Here is a 21,081-nt window from a genome sequence, read left to right on the forward strand (position 1 = left end):
CAGACATTACTCATTGTCTCGCTGGACCCCTGCTGGCTCCGGCCCCACTGCTCCAGCAGCTGGATATTACATGCTAGGTTTGTTTTCATTGTATCCCGTCTGTCTCTGTGTGCTTAAAGTGGTCTTGCATCTCTCAGTGCTGCCACATTAATTTATGTGTCACACACCTCTCTCTCTCTCTCTCTCTCTCTCTCTCTCTCTCTCTCTCTCTCTCTCTCTCTCTCTCTCTCTCTCTCTCTCTCTCTCTCTCTCTCTCTCTCTCTCTCTCTCTCTCTCTCTCTCTCTCTAACAGGAGAGATTTTCTGCTTCATATGTGCTGTATAGAATAATGTGCTGCAGCACAATGGTAATATGTGAACAGTTTTACAAGAATAATTAGCAGTAAGGAAATACCATACACAAACATTTTCCATAAGCATTTCATCCACAGAAGAATAGCCCAAAGGGATGCTTCTGATTTGCAGTGGTGGCGAATTTGCACTGGTTGGCCTGTGCAAACTAAAAGTGAAAAGGAGTTTTGGTGGTTTTCTTTGAGATAAATGCCTTAACATGCCCTGCTTTCTGCTTTGCTTTTGTAACAAATTCCTTGACACCAAGGCTATGAAAACATACTGTCCTTGAAAGAACAGTTTGAGGATTAGTCTACATCTACACAAGTGTTAGGTGTGTTGAACTTTCAACCTCCAGCTATATTTTTTAGTAATCAAAACATAGTATAAATCATTGTCTATGTTTTGATTACTCTATCAGATGTTAATATATCAATACCCTGATGGCACATCAAATTACTAATGCAAGTACCAAATGAGTTCATTGTAATTTCATAGTAACCGACCATATAGTGCATTAGCAATCTACAACAGTTATTAAGAGTATAAGAGTGCAATTAATGTTATCATTATAGGATATGGATTATGCAAATGTTATATACCCAGGAACTGGAGACCTGGAGTTCCTCATTTGCAGCAACATGTCCAACAAACAGCAAACAAAAAAACGCTGGCTGGTTGTGATCCTTGACGGCCTCCCTGCTTAACATTGTGCTAGTCCAACTCTCATGTTCTATTTGCCAACACAGAGAGTGGAGATGCATAAGTTAGGACAGCGCTTCTTTCTGTTTTGTGGGACTGAAAGAGTCAAAGGCATCTGTGGAGGCTCATACTGTGATTCAGATGAAAAACGAAATGTTCCCACTTTAAGGCCTCAACATATCAGTTCATCAGACTGATATGTTGGGTCTTAACTGAAAGGATGAGGCATGCGCTCCTCCGTAGACATTCAATTATTCGATGCTGTATTCTCAAATTACTCAAAAACATGTGTAGTACTTTACTATTTATTAAACAATGCAGAGACCATGTATGTGTGGGTACAGATGTCAAGTCGCTTAGTGCTATGGAACTATTCGAAGAATCGAGAATCGTAAGAGAGGTAGGGGTACGGAAGTGATACCAGAACATCTCACTGTGTATTTAGTTTCCAGGTTGAGATATTTTTAGGATAAAAAAAAACACAGCTGTATGAAGCTCAACTATGTAGAAAATATAGTTGCATATTGTATAGAAAAATAGCAACACAGGTACATGTGCATGTGCTAAGTCTGTGTGCTTTTGACCTTTCTTTTTTTTTTTTTTTTTTTTTTTTTTTTTTTTCTTTTTTTCTTTTTCCTTTCTTCTCTTTTCTTCTCTTTAGGGCAGATACAGTACAAAATAAATGAATAGATGAACAAACCAATAAAGAAAGAGTGTGCTTGTGAATGTATTCATGTATGCTTGTCTGATTTCTATGAGGAAAGTGTAATGATAATGATATGGATGGTTGATAGTTGGTGGTTGGCTCTCAGACAGGAAAGAACAAGAAACTTAAGAGGTTAATAAATCGATGAGTTTAGGCCAGGTGGCTAGAGGTTCTGTTGTGCTGTTGGGAGGGGAAGGTGAGTATTCCAGTGAAATGTGGTCTATGAGTAAATTTTTCCAGTGAGTTAGGTGTATGGTGTTTCTTGATTTCCAGTTTATGAGGATAGTTTTCTTGGCGATAGTTAGAGATGTAAGGAGCAGTCTATGGTTGGTTTTATCTATTGTGAGTGTTGTTGTGTCTCCTAAAAGGCAGAGTGACGGGGATAGGGGGATGTGGCAGTCCATTAAGTCAGATAGAGATCCAATGACTTCTTTCCAAAAGTGCTCGATCGGGGTGCAGTGCCAGGTGGCGTGAATGTAGGTGTCAGGACAGTTTTGGGTGCAGTGTGCGCATGTTTCAGATGTGAATCCCATTTTAAACATTTTTTGTCCAGTGTAATGGGTTCTATGGAGTATTTTATATTGTATGAGTTGCAGGTTAGCGTTTTTAGTCATGAGATAAATGTTCTTACAGATTTGGGTCCAGAAGTCGGCATCGGGAGTAATAGAGAGGTCTTGTTCCCATTTGTTTGATGGTAAGACTATGCTATTGCCAGAGTGTGATATTATTTTATATATTTGGGAGAGGAGTCTCTTGGGAGAGAGAATGTTAGCTAATTGTGAGATTTCAGGAGAGAGGGAGAGGTTTGTGGTTCTGATGTTGATTTTGGATTGAACGGATGATTTGAGTTGTAAGTATTCCAGAAAATGATTACTCCCGATGCCGTGCTCCTGGACTAAGTAGGGGAATGAAACCAGGGTGCTGTTGTGAAAGATGTGTTTAAAGTGTGTGATGCCCTTTTCTGCCCATATGCGGAAGTTAAGTGTTTTTTTGTTGCTGGTTAGATCCGGATTGTTCCAAATTGGGGTGAAGTTTGAAGGTGAAAGAGTGGAGTTAGTGATTTTATGAAATTTCCACCAGGCTGTCAGAGCTGAAGCTATTGTTAACGCATTGAAACATGGATGACGTTTTATTGATTGGCTGAGAAATGGAATATCTGAGATCTGAATGTCTTTACAAAGTGTCTGTTCTATGTCTAGCCAGGTATGATCTGAGTGACTGGGGTGTGTCCATTTGTATATATACTGCAGTTGATTTGCCAGAGAGTAAAAATAGAAGTGTGGTGCATCTAATCCACCTTGTAATTTGGGTTTTTGGAGTGTGGTCAGTTTTATCCTTGGGGTTTTATTTTTCCAGTAGAATTTGGTGATTATTGAATTTAGAGAGTTGAACCAAGTCAGAGTCGGGTGAGTTGGAATCATTGAAAGGAGGTAATTTATTTTAGGAAGATTTGTCATTTTAACGAGTCCTATTCTGCCCAGGATGGATAAAGGTAGATTCATCCAGCGGTGGAGGTCGTCATCTATTGTTTTGAGTAGTGGGGTGAAATTGAGTCCATTCAGCTCTGACAGCCTGGGGGAGATGTTAATGCCTAGATATGTGGTAATATCTAGGCAATAATCAGAAATACGCATCGTCTGATCACTGCATTCCACAACAGAGGCTTTTATTGGCCAAAGCTGCTGCCGTTTCCCGGAGGCTGAGCTTTACATTCAGCTTTAGTAAGCAAATGTGTGCCGGACCTCTGGGGATTCCCTGGCATATTCAATTTGATTAATCATCATATTTTAGCTTATCTATCTAATTATCATTTAGAGATAAAAAAATAAGGAATTAAATTCAATGAATAGCTTCAGAAGTGAACAGACCGACCTCACAAGATGTGTGAGTTGTTTAGGAAGGGTGTGTGCTTATCTAAATGAGGACATGAAGATAATGAAAATATATAATCAAGGCCTGGGTCTCCTACAGGTTCACCCTGTGGTGTCATAAACACAATGCAATGTTTGTAGTGTTTTTTGATTGTGTTTTATTTTATAGCTGACGGTGTTCCCATGTCAGTGAACCTTTATTGAAAGCCTATTGAATTTAAATAATCCACTGGGCTGCTATAACGGAGATTGTTACGACAAATTCATTTATATTGTATTTGTGGTACGCAGCTACTTTCCAATTTTAATAGCTAATCATCAACACATCGAAATCACAGTTTATAATTCTAGTTACTCTGTTGTATAATCAGTTTTTTGGTGTAATGTTTAACACTTAACTAAAAGTAGATTTCTGATTGCAGTTGCATAGGGAATGTGTCGTGGAAATAGAAAAAAAAAAAACATCGTGAAATAGTAATTTCAATGCCATTATCCAAAGCCCCTGGTAGTTGCTATTCATTTATGATAATAACTTTTCTATAAATGTGGTCTTCCGTTCTTTGTTTTGACCAATTGTGAAAAATGATAACTTAACAATAAGAAACAAAAACAACGACGCATTCAGTCCATTATTAATACCGTCCATGGAAGCCTTGTAGATACAGTCACAAATGCAAATACATACGCTGTTCATGCTCAATGAATGCCCTCTTCTGGTTTGGAGCATTTCTCTAAGGAGTCAAAACAACCCTTTCCAATCCCTTTCCATTTTAAAAGTCATGCTACAGTGTATTAAGATGTTGCCTCTCTTAACAGCTCTTATTGGCTATATAATACAGATGTTGCCTCTCTTAACAGCTCTTGTTGACGATATAATACAGCGAGAGGAGGAGGTAAAAATAAAAATGTAGTTTGTGCTCATCACTCATCGGTGCTTGTACATCAAATAATTCAGAGAGGGTTTTGAGCAGCAAGGGCTAGCTTCTAATTGCTCTAAGTCATTGACATGAGCTGAACTACCAAGCGGGTTACAACACTACCGGAGCCTAGGGTTAGCCCCAGTGGGAATGGTGACATGGAGCTTTACAGCACAAGTTATTCAGAGCAAAGTAGCCATGAACAGCTTTTAATGGTGGCTCACTGCGGATGGCAGCGCGCCACGCGCAGGTCATTAGCGACCTGCACTCAAGCCCAGTTTATTGTTTATGATCAGGGTTTTCTCACCACACCTGTGCCTCCTATTAGAATGGCGGGCCGCGGGATGTGCTATTTCATGCCTATGGCAGGGAAAAATAATCCAATTTGCATGAATAACACATGTCCCTCTAATGGAATACAGCCTTGTGCTGGAGGAATCTTAACAGAACACAGCATCTTTGATCGTAAACCAGCTGTGAGCCAAATGAGCAACGTGAAGAATGTTATTGCCAAGCATGTCCTACACTTTCCTAGCCTCGACGGAATCCCGATTTGTTTTGAGTTTGATGGGATTTTATTCATTAATTCTTGTTATGATATTACCTTGTGTGAAATATCGTAACAGAATGACCTATTCTCTTGTGTAATTTAACATTGACTGGATATGTGCTGCATGTTCAAAAAAAATGGTCCCCTCCGCCGTGTCTTGTTATGATGTGAAGGACTAAAGAGGGGCCAGCCGCCTAGAAAGAAATGACTGCACTCGATTGACAAAAACAAAAACGGCTCTGCACACCAACCCACGGGAGACTTGTGGGGCAGACTACCTTGAAGTGGCCTCTGCCAGCACCACAGGCGGAGGCTCTGCATAGACACTTTGTGTCCTTTGTGTATGATGGATGGAAAAGCCAGGGAGGAAGTCATCCCCAGCTGTCACTGAAACAGGGTTTGCTCCTAATTATAACATTCAGGATGCTTTTAAGATGGTGTCCAGCCATGAGCCAAAGTGAAGCCCATCTTGGCTGGCACATGATGATCACATTATTAAATAAAATGCCAAATGGCAACACATGGTTTCTCTGACAGGTGCATGAATCACATGTGAATGCGTCTGCACTATATTGTTAATTCACACGCTATGAATGTATGCATGAGTCTCGGAAACACGTTGCGGCAACAAAGATGCTCGGGAAGTACCGCTCAACTGTAACCAGGGAAAACAAACAAGCATACATGCGCAGTTACGCACGCTGGCTCTCATTTGTCTCCTCTCCTCTCCTGCTTTTCACCAGAATGCTCCGGGCCGCTGGGCATGGAGGGCGGTATAATTTCCAACCAGCAGATCACAGCGTCCTCCACCCACCGCGCACTCTTTGGCCTGCAGAAGTGGTACCCCTACTTTGCACGGCTCAACAAGAAGGGCCTGGTCAACGCCTGGACTGCCGCAGAGAATGACCGATGGCCCTGGATCCAGGTAAGACTCTTCCACACTGGGGCCACCAAATGTCACAGTGCAAGACGAGTCCACCAAACACAATCCCACCAAACACAATCCTAAAAGGGCATCATTTCAGAGTGCAAAGCAAAAAAAGTAAACAAAATAGTTGCAACACATACTTTGGCTTCTCGGAGTGAGATGCTTAAACCAACATTTACATAGTCCGCTTTAAAGAAGAAATCTCTTTGTTTGGGGGAGGAAATGTTTTGTTTATGGAAATGCATCTGGGAACGCTATCATATATCTCTAATGTGGCTGGCTTTACAGTTAATTACTGGCACAGATGAATTGATGGCTTGCTACTGATTCATTTCGGAGGGCAATTAAAAGTGTAAGCAGAGGGCTGAACAGCTGCTGGCCTAGTGGAGTGTAAGGAAGCGCTATCATGGGCTCTGCTTCATTCAGCAAGTGCTTATACATTGTTAGGTTTTTTTGGTCGGGGGAAAACAACAACATTCTTCACAGGGTAGTGATAGTTCTTAAGTTGCGTGTTTAATTGTAGAGCCTTTTCCTTTTATAGTTCAGTTTGTTTTGTTCGCACTGATTTTTTGATTGTCAACGTGTGATTGCTGCCTCTTGATGCACAATTGGGCATGAAATAGACTACGATACAACGTGTAGTCTATGGCTCTATCTATGGGTAGCATGAGGCTAGTTAAAAGTGCACCAATTGGCTGCCCTGTTCGGTCCTTCTTTCACTAACTGACCGGGTGGATCGGGGCCCGATCCACAAATAAATCCAGATATATTGAGACTTGTGAACAGATTGTTCCACTTTAAACCGACAAAGAAACACAGCAGGTGCCTGTTCTTTGAAAATGAGACGAATTTGGTGAATGGATGGGAGATAGATAGAAAGAGTGAGTGAGTGACAGAGAGACGTGGGACAAAAAAAAAGAGCAGGCAGAACTTCAAAGAGATATTGACCAACACGATGAATACCAATACCACAGAAAGAAGGAAAAAAAACAGCAACCAGAGGTCAGCCTCTGACGGAGCGCAGCCACGCTACGGAGAACGTCAGAGGAAGGGAGATATAAAGACAGCTTGCAACACAAATAACAAACAGAGCATGGAGCATGAAATATTCAGGTGGTTTGTCAGACTCTAACGATGCCACATGAGAAGTAGCACGAGACGCTGAGGGCTCGGCGGGAGCCCTCGAGGGGCCAACGTGTTCACGGAAAACAGGCCGGTGCGGGGACGTCAGCGCACTGGCAGCGCTAGGCAGAAGGTTTGCTTTCACAGTTGAGGTGACTGTCTGCTCGCCTTGAGGGGCTTTGAAACCGATCATACTGTACTGGCGAAGGAGCGATGGTTCTTGCATGCTAAGTCAGACCAGGTCGCCGCCAGACCCGTGGGGAATGGACAAACTGTTTAATGTAAAAATAGACTTCTACAAATAACAAACAATTAGGGCTGTAGCTCAGTCTCTAACCCGTTCCAACCCGTTCGACTCAAACTGATTGGCCACTTCAATTGATTATTTTGCGGATTTGAGGCAAGTTGAAGTGACGGGTGCAATAGATCTATTGGCTTAATCCAACCATAACATTACACGAGGACCAATGTTGAGAATAGGGGATGAATAATAAAGAAATATTCACGCTCCGCGATCGAAAGCAAAGGAACCGTCAGCGGTCCAACCATGGGTCAAGCACTGTTAATGGCTGGAACCTAACCGGGATCATCCCTTTTTTTGCCCCAATTTAACGCCATGGTTCAGGGTTTTCACTTTTCAGCTGACATCATTAGACCCTCATGGATTGTCCCATTAGTTCTCTGCTTAAGATCGCTTTAACAAGATCAAAACGCCACGGATCTATAAAGAGTTCTTGACTTATGGATGTGTTGATTGACTTCCTGAAGGTAACCGGGTTACGGAATCAAGTGGAAGTGACCGGCGCGATCGATCCGTATGCTTAATCCAAACGTAACATTACACTAGGAGCAATGTTGAAAATAATGGATGGATAGTGAAGAAATATTAATGTGTCCATTTAAAAATATATATATATATATAATTTGAGAAGATACAGATCTTGCTGAACTATGATTTAACCAGTCTACTTTTTGGGTACACCCCTCCAAATAATTATGAAATAATTCCCATAAATATGAAAGGACCATTTATTGTTGTGCTCAGATATTGACATGTTTCTCTTCTACTCTGGTCTATATTGTGTCTATGAGTAAGAGGAGAGGGGGTGAGGTTGTGTGAGATAAAGTGTTATTTTGTTTTCCTACATCGGGATAATCACAAGTCTTTGTATTTGTTTAACTGGCTACAGTTCATTTCCAACACAACAAAGCTCTATACATATGAATGTATAGAGTGACATAGTATTAGCTTAAAATCGAGTGCATAGTCTGATAAATAACATTACCATACAGAAATGCCTCGATGCCTCAACAATTAGCGGCCAACTCTCTGCATGTGTACCTGGAGGGAGAGTTTCAGAAGTGATGTGTTGGTTTACGATAAAACGTTAATAAGGCCTGGCTCGTATTATCTGTTTGTCTGATAAGTCCAAACTCTTAAACATTTTGAATTTGTTATTTCATAGTATGTATGTCTTTTATACATTGCTTCTGGGATGTTTTTTTGGAAGAAGACAACACGTTTTTTTTAACTTTAATTTATGGTTTCCTTGTGTTGTGTTTGACATACAGGAATATATGACACATAATAACCTTTCCAGTGCCCAACAAGCATCCATTTCTCTGTTACTCTAAGGTATTTTGTATATAACAAAGTATCAGCGTTAATGAAGACAGAATCGGCGCGACTCAAAAGCTCCTGACAAATGAGACGCACTCTGTGCTCATTTGGGGGTACTTCTGAAAAACCTCTGGGAAATCAGAGAAAGTTCTTCAGAACAGATAAGAGAACCATTACCCAAACTTGGAGACCTTTTAAGGAGAACACTCACCTTACTTTCAGCAGGTTTGGTTTGAACACAAAAATCTGTCTTTCTGTGTGTGGTGTGTGTGTGTGTGTGTGTGTGTGTGTGTGTGTGTGTGCATAAAGTGTAAAAGTGGCTGTTATGTGTCTCACTAATGAAGTCATTATGTGTCTCACTAATTCAGCCACTAGCTATTACTGAACTGAAGCATATCTGGTCGTTTCTGTTTGGAAATCCCAAAATTGCCCTAGGTCTAGGACGTGATCATATACGACGGCATTGTGAATTGTCCGATCAAGGTGACTGTCTGGACCCACAAGGACTCCTAATCCACGTTGGATATCACATCCGCATTGTACTTGCTGTATGGTGGCGTTTTTAAGCCCACACTACAAGCTTGAGGCTTAACCCTTACACATTGTGTAAATCCCAGCATCTTTGCCGAAGATGCTGTATAACGGGGCATAATATTCCCCGTTATACAGTCAAAATGTCTTTCTAGCAACAGTGCCAGAGAATGACAAGTGTTTTATTGCACGAATATGGATTTAGAAAGAAGTGTTTAACACTGAGCTCCTCACCTCCTGCTGAACCTGCTGTCTCTTGACACTCAACGGTAGAAATCATTTTTTTTTTATATTAATACACTTCTCTCTGCAGGGTTTCAGACAGTTCTGTGGTGGAATTCTTACATTTCTGTTCAATTACTGTTAACAAAAAGAGTTTGGCTAATGTACAAAAGCAATCACTTCAAAAGAGCTCAGTTTCTTTGTGACTACCATCAGGAATAATGAGTGAAGATGGCCCCAAAGCCTGGCACCGCATACAGGCATGGCTTTGGTAACCTTTTTGAAGTTGCGTCACTGAAATTTGGGAATTTAGCGAGCACGTTATTTTATTTTTGCACAAAGTGAACACTTACAGTCACATGCAGGGCATTTAGCAGACGCTTTTATCCAAAGCGACTTACAAACATTCCACACACTGAACAGAATTAAACATGAATCAAAAGAAGCAGTCTCAAATAAAAGATTACGGTAATTAATTGATAAGTGCAGCATGCTCGATGCATTTATGTTTGTGTCCTTCTAACAATAATTATAGTAATACTGATTGCAATTGTCAACATATTATTTATTGAATAACATGAAGCTTGTGTGTGTAAGTGCGTGTGCATGCATGTCTGCGTGCATTCATCATACTTTTTAATTTATTTCTATATTGAGTTTATTTTTACATGTGGACATTGATCAACTTTTAAGTGAATATGTCAGTGTTAGCTTACCCGCTAGTTTTCATTGCTTGTCCGGATTTAAAAGCACATTAAGACATTAAAACTGGCAGGTAGACAGATAATGTCTTCACTCAGAGCATACAGTACATACAAACAGAGGAAGCAACGCTAAAACAAAACAGCCCATAATGAGTTGGTTTGGGGATACACATGTACGTCTCTTTCAGGGATTTAGTTTTCCAGCATGTGTCTATAGCCACAAACATAATCAAAGATTGGCTGCCAGTTCAAACCATCATTCACGTTTGGCATGCGGCGCAGCATCGCAGGGTCTGAGCTTCTGCAACTCAGGGACGGAGCCAGAGGATGGACTGTAAACCAACAGGAACTGTACATTTAACACATTCCCGCATACATTTTGGACATGATAACCTCACAATCAAAACCTTATCTGTGACCACAGAAGAGAATCAGAAAATAACATCACTTGAAGGTCTTGTTTTGTGTGTGTTTTGCAATATAAATATTGTACGTGATAACGTATAAAAGAAAAGACACAAAGAAAGTGTACTCATCAAAGGTTTGAGTTAACATGGTGTCATCAAACACGGAGGAGTTACTCAGACAGCGATCGCGGTGCTACGATACGAATCGTGGGGCTGCGTGTATCTAAACATCAATCACGTTCTCCACGCTCGGCTCTCTTCCCTCTTGCACACTCCTGGCACGCTAAGACGCTTTGCATGGGCTCTGTGATGGCAGTGTCTATGTGGGGGTTGACACACTGGATCCCGGGTGTCAGGATTGATTAAATGCTCCATCCCATCACACCCCTTCTGAACAAGATGGATGGTTCTGACACAAGAGATACCAGGGGGCAAATTGATCCCAACGACTTAAGAAAAATTACAAAGGATTGGTAGACACACACATAGAGAGAGAGAGAGAGCGAGAGAGTTGCGTATGGATACACACACACGCACGCACACGTGTGCATAATCTCACTCTAATGCTGATCGCAACAATCACATGTACAAGCTCCCATGAAATATTGTAGAAAATGAATTATGGGAATGTTAACGGTGCTATTTTTTTGGTGCTTGTTATTCTGCTCCCCAGATTAACCTGCAGAGGAGGATGAGGGTCACGGGCCTAATTACCCAGGGTGCAAAGCGCATCGGCAGCCCAGAGTACGTCAAGTCGTACAAAGTAGCCTCCAGCGATGACGGGAAGACGTGGAGGACGTACAAAGTCAAGGGCACGGACGGGGACATGGTGAGTAGCGCACACACACACACACACACACACACACACACTACTGATTGTCTCTCACTGCCCCTTCCCATTGGTCTCTCTCCTATCAGTCTATCTCTATCAAACACTCATGCACACGTGTACACACACACACACACACACACACACACACACACTTACAAACACGCTTGTACAAGCAGCCACAAACAGCAAGTGGAGATCATGCACTCAGTCAAGGGCAGATTGAAGGACGTGATGAGATGGCTTTTTAATTAGCTTGCTCACACCGGGCCCATCTCACTGCCCCCTACCACGTTTATTATTTCTAAATGGATTTTTTTTTATACTATTTGGGGATAAATAGCCACCAAACGCCCCACCCGGCTTTGTATCATTTCTGACAGCCCACCATGGCTGTCCTCAACAGCCAGGCCCCAAATGACCAGCCTGCCAAGCCTCGAGATTTATCGCTTGGTTCAACTCCATGCACTTGAATTTTCCGCGGCGTATCTCGCAAACTCAAATATATAGTATGAATTCTTAAGTGTGTGTGTGTGTGTGTGTGTGTGTGTGTGTGTGTGTGTGTGTGTGTGTGTGTGTGTGGGCGGGGCTTGTTTGTGTGGTTTTGTGTGCCTGTGCGTGAGCGTGGAGAGGGGCGAGGTGAGTTATTCATACATTTTGTGGTGGAAGAGAGTGGGGATATAATCGTGACAGTGGGGCTTGCAGCAATAAGTCCTGCTTTAGATGTGCGTGATAACCTTGTTTTGCGGGACTACTCTTTGTTCCTGCTAACCTTCAGTTGCCGTTGCTAACCTCTATTTGTTCTACAAGTTGGTGCTATTGTTTCTACTGCATTTCAATGGATATTGCTTTTCCTCCATCACCCTTTGGCTCTCTCTCTCTCTCTCTCTCCCTCTGTCTCTTTATGTATCAATGTCTCTTTCTCTCCATCTATCTCTGCCTCTGCCTCAACCACGCACAAATCATGCAGTTAAATCACTGGGTCTGTCATACTCTGTCTCAGCTCATTTTACGGTAAAAATACACTCTAGAAGGTATCGCCACATAATTGGACCACTAATGTAAAAACATACCAGTCTGCCTAAATGAATTACGAGCTCAAATGGGCCGAGAAATGGGCCCTGTAATTCTATCTTGTTGACCTTGGATGATGGCAATGTATCAAGTATGGAGAAGACACGAGCGGCAGAGAGTGAGAGTGAGATAGATGGGGAGAGAGAGAGAGGGAGAGTGGGAGAGAGAGACAGAGAGAGAAGGAGAGGGAGCGGTAGACAGTGAGAGTGAGATAGAGAGGGAGAGAGAGAGACAGAGGGAAAAGGTGAGGGAGCGATAGAGAAAGAGAGTGAGAGGGAGAGTGAGAGCGGTAGAGAGTGAGAGTGAGGGCGGTATAGAGTGAGATAGAGAGAGGGAGCAGAAGAGTGGGAGAGGGAGAGAGAGAGAGAGTGAGGGAGAGAGAGAAGGAGCGGTAGAGAGTGAGAGTGAGAAAGAGAGAGGGCAACACACACACACACACACACACACACACACACACACACACACACACACACACACACACACACACACACACACACACACACACACACACACACATACACACACACACACACACACACACAGTGGCATGTTAGCTCTGCTGTGTCTGTTTACAGCTGTCGTTTGTTTCCACTCCTCCTGAAACAGATTTTCAGAGGGAACGTCGACAACAATGCTCCCTCGGCCAATTCCTTCACCCCGCCCATCGAGGCCCAGTATGTGCGCATTTACCCACAAGTCTGCAGGAGACACTGTACACTGCGCATGGAGCTCCTCGGATGTGAACTGACAGGTGGGTCCAACAAGGCAACAACACTAAAAAGCCCCCCCCCACGCCCGCCGTATACTCGAATTTGAATTGAAAATGGCTGCCTGTGCACAGACAAAGAGCGACCGCCAAATCGCAGCCACCATGTTGTAGCCTGTCAAAATGGCTGTGTTCCACAGCAGGTCCACAGCCTTTGTGAACGCACCGATTTCAATATTGTTTGTATATTGTTCGTATACCGTATATACCGGGGGCCTAAAGTGTCACTCTCCCTAGGTGTTGTGTTGTGAATGAGTCACCCTTTTAAAGAACACCCAATATGTACGTTCTTGTTGTTGTGTTGTTGCCATGGTTACCACTTCCTTATTGCAGTTGTTGGCAAGAAAAGTGTGATTTGAATGTGGTTTGATTCGTGATGCTATAGCCCTGTAGCTAGCTCGGGGGCTGCTCCCTACTTTGGTTGTGTCTTCGAAACGTTGGGCCGTACAGCACTGACGTATCTTTTGTGTTGTGCGCTCATATTGACTGTATTATATTTGATTGTTTTCCGTACTCCCCTGGACGTCTCAAGTTTGATTTCGATACATGACCTAAAATTGAATTGGCACTGTAATTGTCAACAAAGCTGCCAAAGTTTACAGTTTTGGTTGCCAAGAAGATGGCCCCCGTTTAGTGATCTACAAAGTAATTAAGAGCTGACTAAGGAGCGGGAAGGGGTTAAAACAACAACAAGTGGTCAGACCCACTTGGAACCCCAAAAGAGTGTACCGCAGCCCCACAGCGACAGACCTGTATAGCCTTTTTTTTTTCCAATGTGCAAGCCAGCTCTTACACATGTGTGTGTGTTTTTTTGGGGGATGTTTTTTTTGGCTCTAGGCTGCTCTGAGCCAATGGGAATGAAGTCGGGCCACATCCAGGACTACCAGATCACCGCCTCCAGCATGTTCAGAACTCTGAACATGGACATGTTCACCTGGGAGCCCGGCAAGGCCAGGCTGGACAAGCAGGGGAAGGTCAACGCCTGGACGGCGGGACGCAGTGACCAGTCACAGTGGCTTCAGGTATGGAACCGATCAGTGATCTATATAATCAGCGTCGTCTTTAACAGTACGGTAGACGGGAGGGGGTGGCGGAAAGACACAGATACAGTAGTAGTACGTGCACTTGGCTTGTCGTTTTTTTTAAACCACTTACCTCGCTGTCGTTGTGTGAACTGAATATTTATTTGCATGCAAAAACAAACAAGACACAAGGTTTGAAGCATCCGATATTCCTCCGTACAAAACAAGGTCAGTTTAAATAAACATTTCTAAAAAAAGGTACATTCCTCCTAGGTATTAGATAATTGGTTTTGATAGCGGCGCGGTCGGGAACTATAAAAGGCAAGCGAACAGACAGCTGTGTCTTTCTACTGGCCCTGTGTAAACACACCCACATTCCCTCAGCTGTTTGATCACATTTAGTGGCGTTATCTACCGAGAGACTGGCCGGCGCCCTGCAAAGATAACAGCCGCCATTTAAAGTCAAACCCTTAATTGATTTGTATTCATTGCTAAATGATTATCCAAAAATGTCTCCTGGAAAGGCCAAGCCAAGCCGAGAGAGAGAGAAGCTTGTCTTCGGCCTGTCTGCTGGAACAGTTTATTCTTGTTATAAATATTTTGCAGGAATTGGTATGCCAGAAAGGTATAAAAATATGAATACACTGCCGTGTGATTCACTTTTCCTACTTTTGTTTAAGTACCTGGCTAGCCTAGCTCATCAGGCCTTATTCAATCCAAACCCTTAGGTACTTAAATTTGGCAGGCGTGGGTAATCAAGGAACAATTTGTACTCTAGTGACTTATTTTAAGCACTCATTAATTATTATCAATCATTATTCGTACTTCGGGAGAAACTAGTTTATCGAGGTGTCATCTTCTCTCTCTAATCGGTCAATAATAATGTTCCCCAGACAGAGCGAGGGACAGATGCCATCTCCAATAATGATGATTACACCACAAAATCACAGCATGGTTTTTCAATCAGTATTCCTCTCCGTAGAAAGGTCACCCTCCACCAACATCAGCCTTGTATCTACGTTGGTCCTCCGTTTAAAGTAGAGACCCAATACTGTTAAGCAAAATAAATACACACATGGACATAAAGAGTCGTCCTACACAGACATGGGACCTGGAAATCTGCTGCTCTTTCCTCTTTGCTTTTAAGTTGAGATCCAACACTATTTAACCAAAAACAGACATAGGAAATGTGATGCGGCTCATCCTAAGTGAAATCAGAGATGTGCTTTCGCTGCTCCCTGGGCCTTCCAGCCTGACTGGAGCTTTTTGGTGTTGCTCAGCGTGTACACCGTCCTCAGCATGTACACCGTCAGCACTCGCCTGCTGAACGGCCCCATCTGGATGTTGGTCGATTTGGGCCGGGCTTCCAGTCGGATGTACTGTTAATACAACTGGGGTGAGGAGGGTCAGATATCATGGCGCTCAGATTACTAAATTGATTGCTTTGGGCAGAGGCTAAGTTGTGTGTACTCTTACAACACGCTGTGGGCGAAGGAGGACGGATGTAGGAGGGACACAATGGCCTCCACGGCCTCGATCATTCAGATAGGACGGTACTATGGTTTTAGGAAATGGAAATGATATTTATTCAAATGTATTCTTAATATCCCATTCACATGTGTTGCTATGGGAAATAATTAATTCTCGTGACTTTTGAGCAAGACTTGAAACCTGATTAATGAAATTGACAAGACCTAATGACAATTTAAGTACACCACTCAATCACGATAACGGCCTTGCCGCTCCCTTCAAGCGGTATCAAGGTAAGAGAAGAAGTAGAGAGAAGGAATACTTAGACAACTTAGAATATGGGCTTTACACATTTTATATTTCAATGATAAATCTACGGCACACCAGTTAATTTAGATGAATGCAGGGTGTAATGATTATGGTTCTTATCGATGTGGTTTAATTGAAGCAAAAGCAAGGCGTGGTCAATATACCATCCAATCATCAGCCAGTAACCCATTTAAAATGAGTATATATTCATTTTAATATATTATATTCATATTCAGTATATATATTTTTAAAGGTGACATATTATACCACCAGGTGTGAGTGTGATTAGCCGTTACAAGCCGTTTTGAAAATCTAGATGTATGATGGAAAGATGAGCAACATTTACTACAGTCCACTGGGTAGGCTGGTAGGCCGATCTATCCGTCATACATCTAGGTGGACACGCCCACTTGTGATGTCAGAAGAGGCAGATTTTCAAACAGCTTGTAATGGCAAATCACACTCACACCTGGTGGTATAATATGTCACCTTTAATTTCATTTATATATATATATATATATATATATATATATTTATGCTAATGTCATACCAGTGCCCCCTGATGGCCAGAACACATGCTGTAATGGTTATCCAAACAAGCTCACAAAGCCTTTTAGTTTCACTCCAGATAATACAAATTCGCTCTCTTATCCATCTGTTTTCTGACACAGCCGACTCACTTTGAAAGGTGTTGTTTTATTATGTTTAAAATGAGTCCTCTAATCCAACAGTCGTGGTTAAGTAGTGTCAACACTTTCAAAATGAAAGCGTGTCACCGCCACAAAATTGCACACGTCTCGTAGTGGCGTTCGACCTGCAGCGGTCCTCGCCTGACGGAGCGGGGGGTGGCGCCACACAAAAGCAGAGTCAATCAGAATCTCTAAAGATGCTTTCAAGATTAACTCCTAGGCAGTCGTTGGGAGCAGCCAAGTGTTCCAGCTGGCAGACCCTGATTGGTTAATTATGGACATTAAGGTGTCCACGGACTAATGGGAATTTGCCAGACAGGCATTAAGTGCTCTCCAGTTGCAATGTTCCTAGAAGAAATTTAGAGCAAAATACACCATACACCACTTCTTCTGGTTAGGATTTGAAGTGTTGTTGCTTTCTGTTTCTGTTTGCATGAATGAACACAATTTGTTTAATTTGACAACACATGAGTTGGTTGGAAACACTTGCAACACAAGATGCCAGCTTTTAGATGACGTTGTTAATGGTGTGTTTTGTTAAGAAGAGGTTAGACACCATATTTAAAGTTTCTGAATGGTTATTTGAGAAAAAAACAAACATCAGACTAATAACTGTCAGTTGCAGCAAACATTGCATCTGTGTCTGTAAACTGTATGTCAATGTGTCTATGCCTTTTTTCGTTTTCATGAACAATACAGATTTTCACTTCAATTCAAACTTTGAAATAGGTTTACAAAACCAATCCTTCAGCCAGGTGGGCCGTGGCCCAAACCAAATTGCTTTCAGAGAAAACTGAATTTAAGATTTGTTTTGGGTCATTCCTTAAAAGCTCATAAGTCTCCCTGGACAAACAGGAGACACGAAAGACGACCTTTAAGATCCTAAAGTTCAACTTTCCTTCCTGTGCAGAAGGTTAAAAGTGTGTGGTTCCCTAAGCTGTGCTGTAAATACATTGATCCTCCTGACTTGTATATAGATCAACAATAATTATCTTTACAAATACCTATTTTCTGAGTGTGTGTCCATCATATATATATATGTGATATAGAGATGCACTCAGATGGGGACGCAAGGACCACGCAGACGCTTTGACGTAGTCGTGAACGTTTATGGTCCTGCGTTGGGTTTTAGTGAGCGGACCAATCACAGCCCTTGCTGCTGCGTCGCCTCGACGGAAGGTTACAATTTTTGGGAGGCGCACTGTCAGGTCCTTGCGGTGGACGCAAGGAGGGTCCGCAAGGACGTAAGGGGTCCGTAACCCCCTTGCGTTGCATGAACGTGGGACCATAAAGAGCCCTTAAGTCTATATTATGGAAATAAGTCTGGTTTAAATGATATGCATGTGTATTGTCATTTTTATTTGTCTTTGTGTTTAGTTGCTGTTGCCGTGTGGGGAGTAGAGGAGACCAGCCATCATTTGAGATGGGGGCCTGTTAACAGGAGATTAATATGCCAATTTGTACATTTCAAATACAGCACTGGTGACGACCGACCCACTTCTTCCTAATCAAAAGAATTAGCTGGGCCTTTGTTCGCCGTGGTGCAAAGCTTTCATTTGTCCCATTGCAACTCTTGTCTCTTCTTGACTGCTAATTCAGAGACAATAAAGCTTGCGTCCTTCATAAGAGCAGCAGATGCCTGAGAGAGAGAGAGAGAGAGAGAGAGAGAGAGAGAGAGAGAGAGAGAGAGAGAGAGAGAGAGAGAGAGAGAGAGAGAGAGAGAGAGAGAGAGAGAGAGAGAGAGAGAGAGAGAGACATGGGGAGTGAGGGAGAGGGGGAGATAGCGAGAGAGACTAGCACAAAGGAGTCAAGGGGGATTGTGATCAACTTGAGTAAAAACGATCAGGGAGAGATTTCGGAAACAAGTGAATAGTATTGTCTGGCAATGTCTTAGGCAGGAATTGAGAGGATAATGTAAAGTTAATTAGATGGAATCACGGGTGTGATGTTTGATTGATTTGCATGAAGGAACCCCCCCCCCCCCCCCCCCGCACTGTTATAAATGTTTAGGCAAACATGCGTTTAACAGCCCTTGGATAAGATTTGAAAATCTTTGGAATGCAATGATATTCAGGCTTCTGTTATAATTTGCCATAATGTGTCTTATTACCATTCTCACACAATGGACAGCTAGAATCAATTACAGCTGCATGCCACGCATAGCAAACTTGCCCTGCAGAAGTAATTTAAGAAAACATTGTTGGAGTGTCCTTGCGGTTTCTGTTTTAATCAAGAGTGAATCATGCAGCTGTTTTACTGTTTAACACTTTCATCCAATGTAGAAAGCAATATGAAATACATCGGAAAAGGCTTGTCTGTATAATGTCCTTTTAGTGTGTCGTTGTTCTGGAATGTTTATTGAAGCTGCGGGTACAAATCTATGTATTTTTTAATTTATTTTCGCAGTGAGCCATTAATTACTTGTTTACAAGATTGACTTGTAAACCAATGCTTTTAGAACATTTAATCATCATTCAAACAACATTCTTAACATGTCCAATAATATTCTTGAAAGGAGGACCAGGCTCATAAAAGATAAAGTCAACTGCAACTTTCATTAAAGTGAGCTGCTTTACTCAGTTTCATTCACTTTCCCTGCAGCTCACATGCTGATTCAATTAGCCTTTAAATTAAGTTTCTTAGGGAACGGCGAAACCACCAGCTTTTGCATTCAAATGGAGGCTTTTAAGCTGGCTCTAAATTCCACTATATTATTAAAGACTGGGTTTGAATTCAAAGTTTACCACGTTGAATTCATGTGATGCTACGCTAAACATTTCATTATGTGGGAAAACCATCTTATCTGCTCCTTTCTTTCTTTCTCCACCGCACTTCAATTATCTCGCTCCATCTCTTTCTCTCGCTCTCCGGGGCTCTCTCTCTCTGTCCTTCCTTTCTATTAAACCCATTTACTCCATCAAGGCTGACACAGGAGGCATACATCAACTTTATCAGGGAATGATTGCTTCACGGGTTTCCAACAGACCAAGCTAGTCCTGGCTGCTTCTTAGGGAAATTCCAAATGTCATCTTGGTCTGCATGAGATTGACTTAAACTGGACTCTGCAAGGCTCGATCACACACACACACACACACACACACACACACACACACACACACACACACACACACACACACACACACACACACACACACACACACACACACACACACACACAATGGGAAAAATTATATATATAATCGATGAGCTGTATGAACTTCTACCATTTTGAACTGGCGGTGCCAATGTGAACAAAATGAACACCTTTTTTGAATCATAGGAGCATCGGAATGATAGTTTTTGTGTTGGAAGCATTGGTTTTGTCATGGTCATAGTAATCAATCGTGAAATTATTTGTCATTATGGGAAGACGTTGTGTTTGAAACTGCCAAAGCATTTCTCATGCAAGATGTGGCAAAACAGTTTTCATTAGCCTTGGTTACGGTATGTTTATGTTGATTTAGAATTGTTCAGTACTACAACTCTCTAGAGTCCCCTCAAAATGGCGGGGTATCGTCAACAAAACATCCCAGGATGCATTCTGATACCGGCCAAGGAGAGGGGCCCTCCATACAAGGTCACCGGGTGGCAGCACTCAGAGAGAAAAGAGCAATCGTTCAGTCAATATTTCTACACAAAAGGTAAATTACAAGGGGACCCTGACCTAAAACAAGAGCCTAACTAAAAAGCAATTAAACTGGATACCTGTCAAGGTTAGACATTTCCCCAATGGATAAAGCATGTTAGCCTGCTGCTAACTGTTAAAATATGGTGAAAAGACTGCATGACCATTGGAGCTCCGGTGTGGGTGTGAACTGTATAAAACACAGGATTAAACACAGATAATGTTTTCCCGTCAACTTGGTCTTGTCATACACCCTGGAACAATGCTGCTTCTTTCTTTGACCGTTATTTGTGTTTGATTGGTTGTCTACACTTTGTACTTTGTGCACAAACCACTCTGGTGATGTCAGCAGCTGTGTGTAAATCCGGTATGGCGGCGTCCCTAATGCCAAACGAGTTAATTTGTTAAAAAAACATTTGCTCACTGTCGACTACTAAAGAGTAGACACACATACGACATTGACCTTCACTTACTCTTCTGTTTCAGTACCACATTAAAAGTCTTCTGGCAGGTGAAAACCTCCCTGCAATCCATCATTTAAGTTAAGTAGGATGTGGTGCACTAATGTTTATTTTGATGGCACCATCTTGTTAAAGCGTAGGTGAATGTGTGTGCTGTTTTCTGTAAGAGCTCAATTAAAACCTAAAAAAAAAGTCCCTGGGGTGTAGATGACATTTAGTCTAAGAG

At 42.2% G+C, this 21,081-nt stretch overlaps 1 protein-coding gene across 1 annotated transcript in view; it reads left to right on the forward strand.

Annotated features, from left to right (window-relative positions):
• edil3a (EGF like and discoidin domains 3a) overlaps positions 1-21,081 on the forward strand; it is an 83,034-nt gene that overhangs the window by 46,945 nt on the left and 15,008 nt on the right. Inside the window, exons 5-8 of the mRNA XM_084468047.1 lie at positions 5,819-6,000; positions 11,284-11,439; positions 13,120-13,264; positions 14,117-14,301. Coding sequence (XP_084324173.1) covers positions 5,819-6,000; positions 11,284-11,439; positions 13,120-13,264; positions 14,117-14,301 — 668 coding nt within the window. The remainder of the gene's footprint in view (positions 1-5,818; positions 6,001-11,283; positions 11,440-13,119; positions 13,265-14,116; positions 14,302-21,081) is intronic.

This window comes from Micromesistius poutassou, assembly GCF_964030765.1.
Source record: "Micromesistius poutassou genome assembly, chromosome: 5".
In the NCBI taxonomy this organism is placed as follows: Eukaryota; Metazoa; Chordata; class Actinopteri; order Gadiformes; family Gadidae; genus Micromesistius; species Micromesistius poutassou.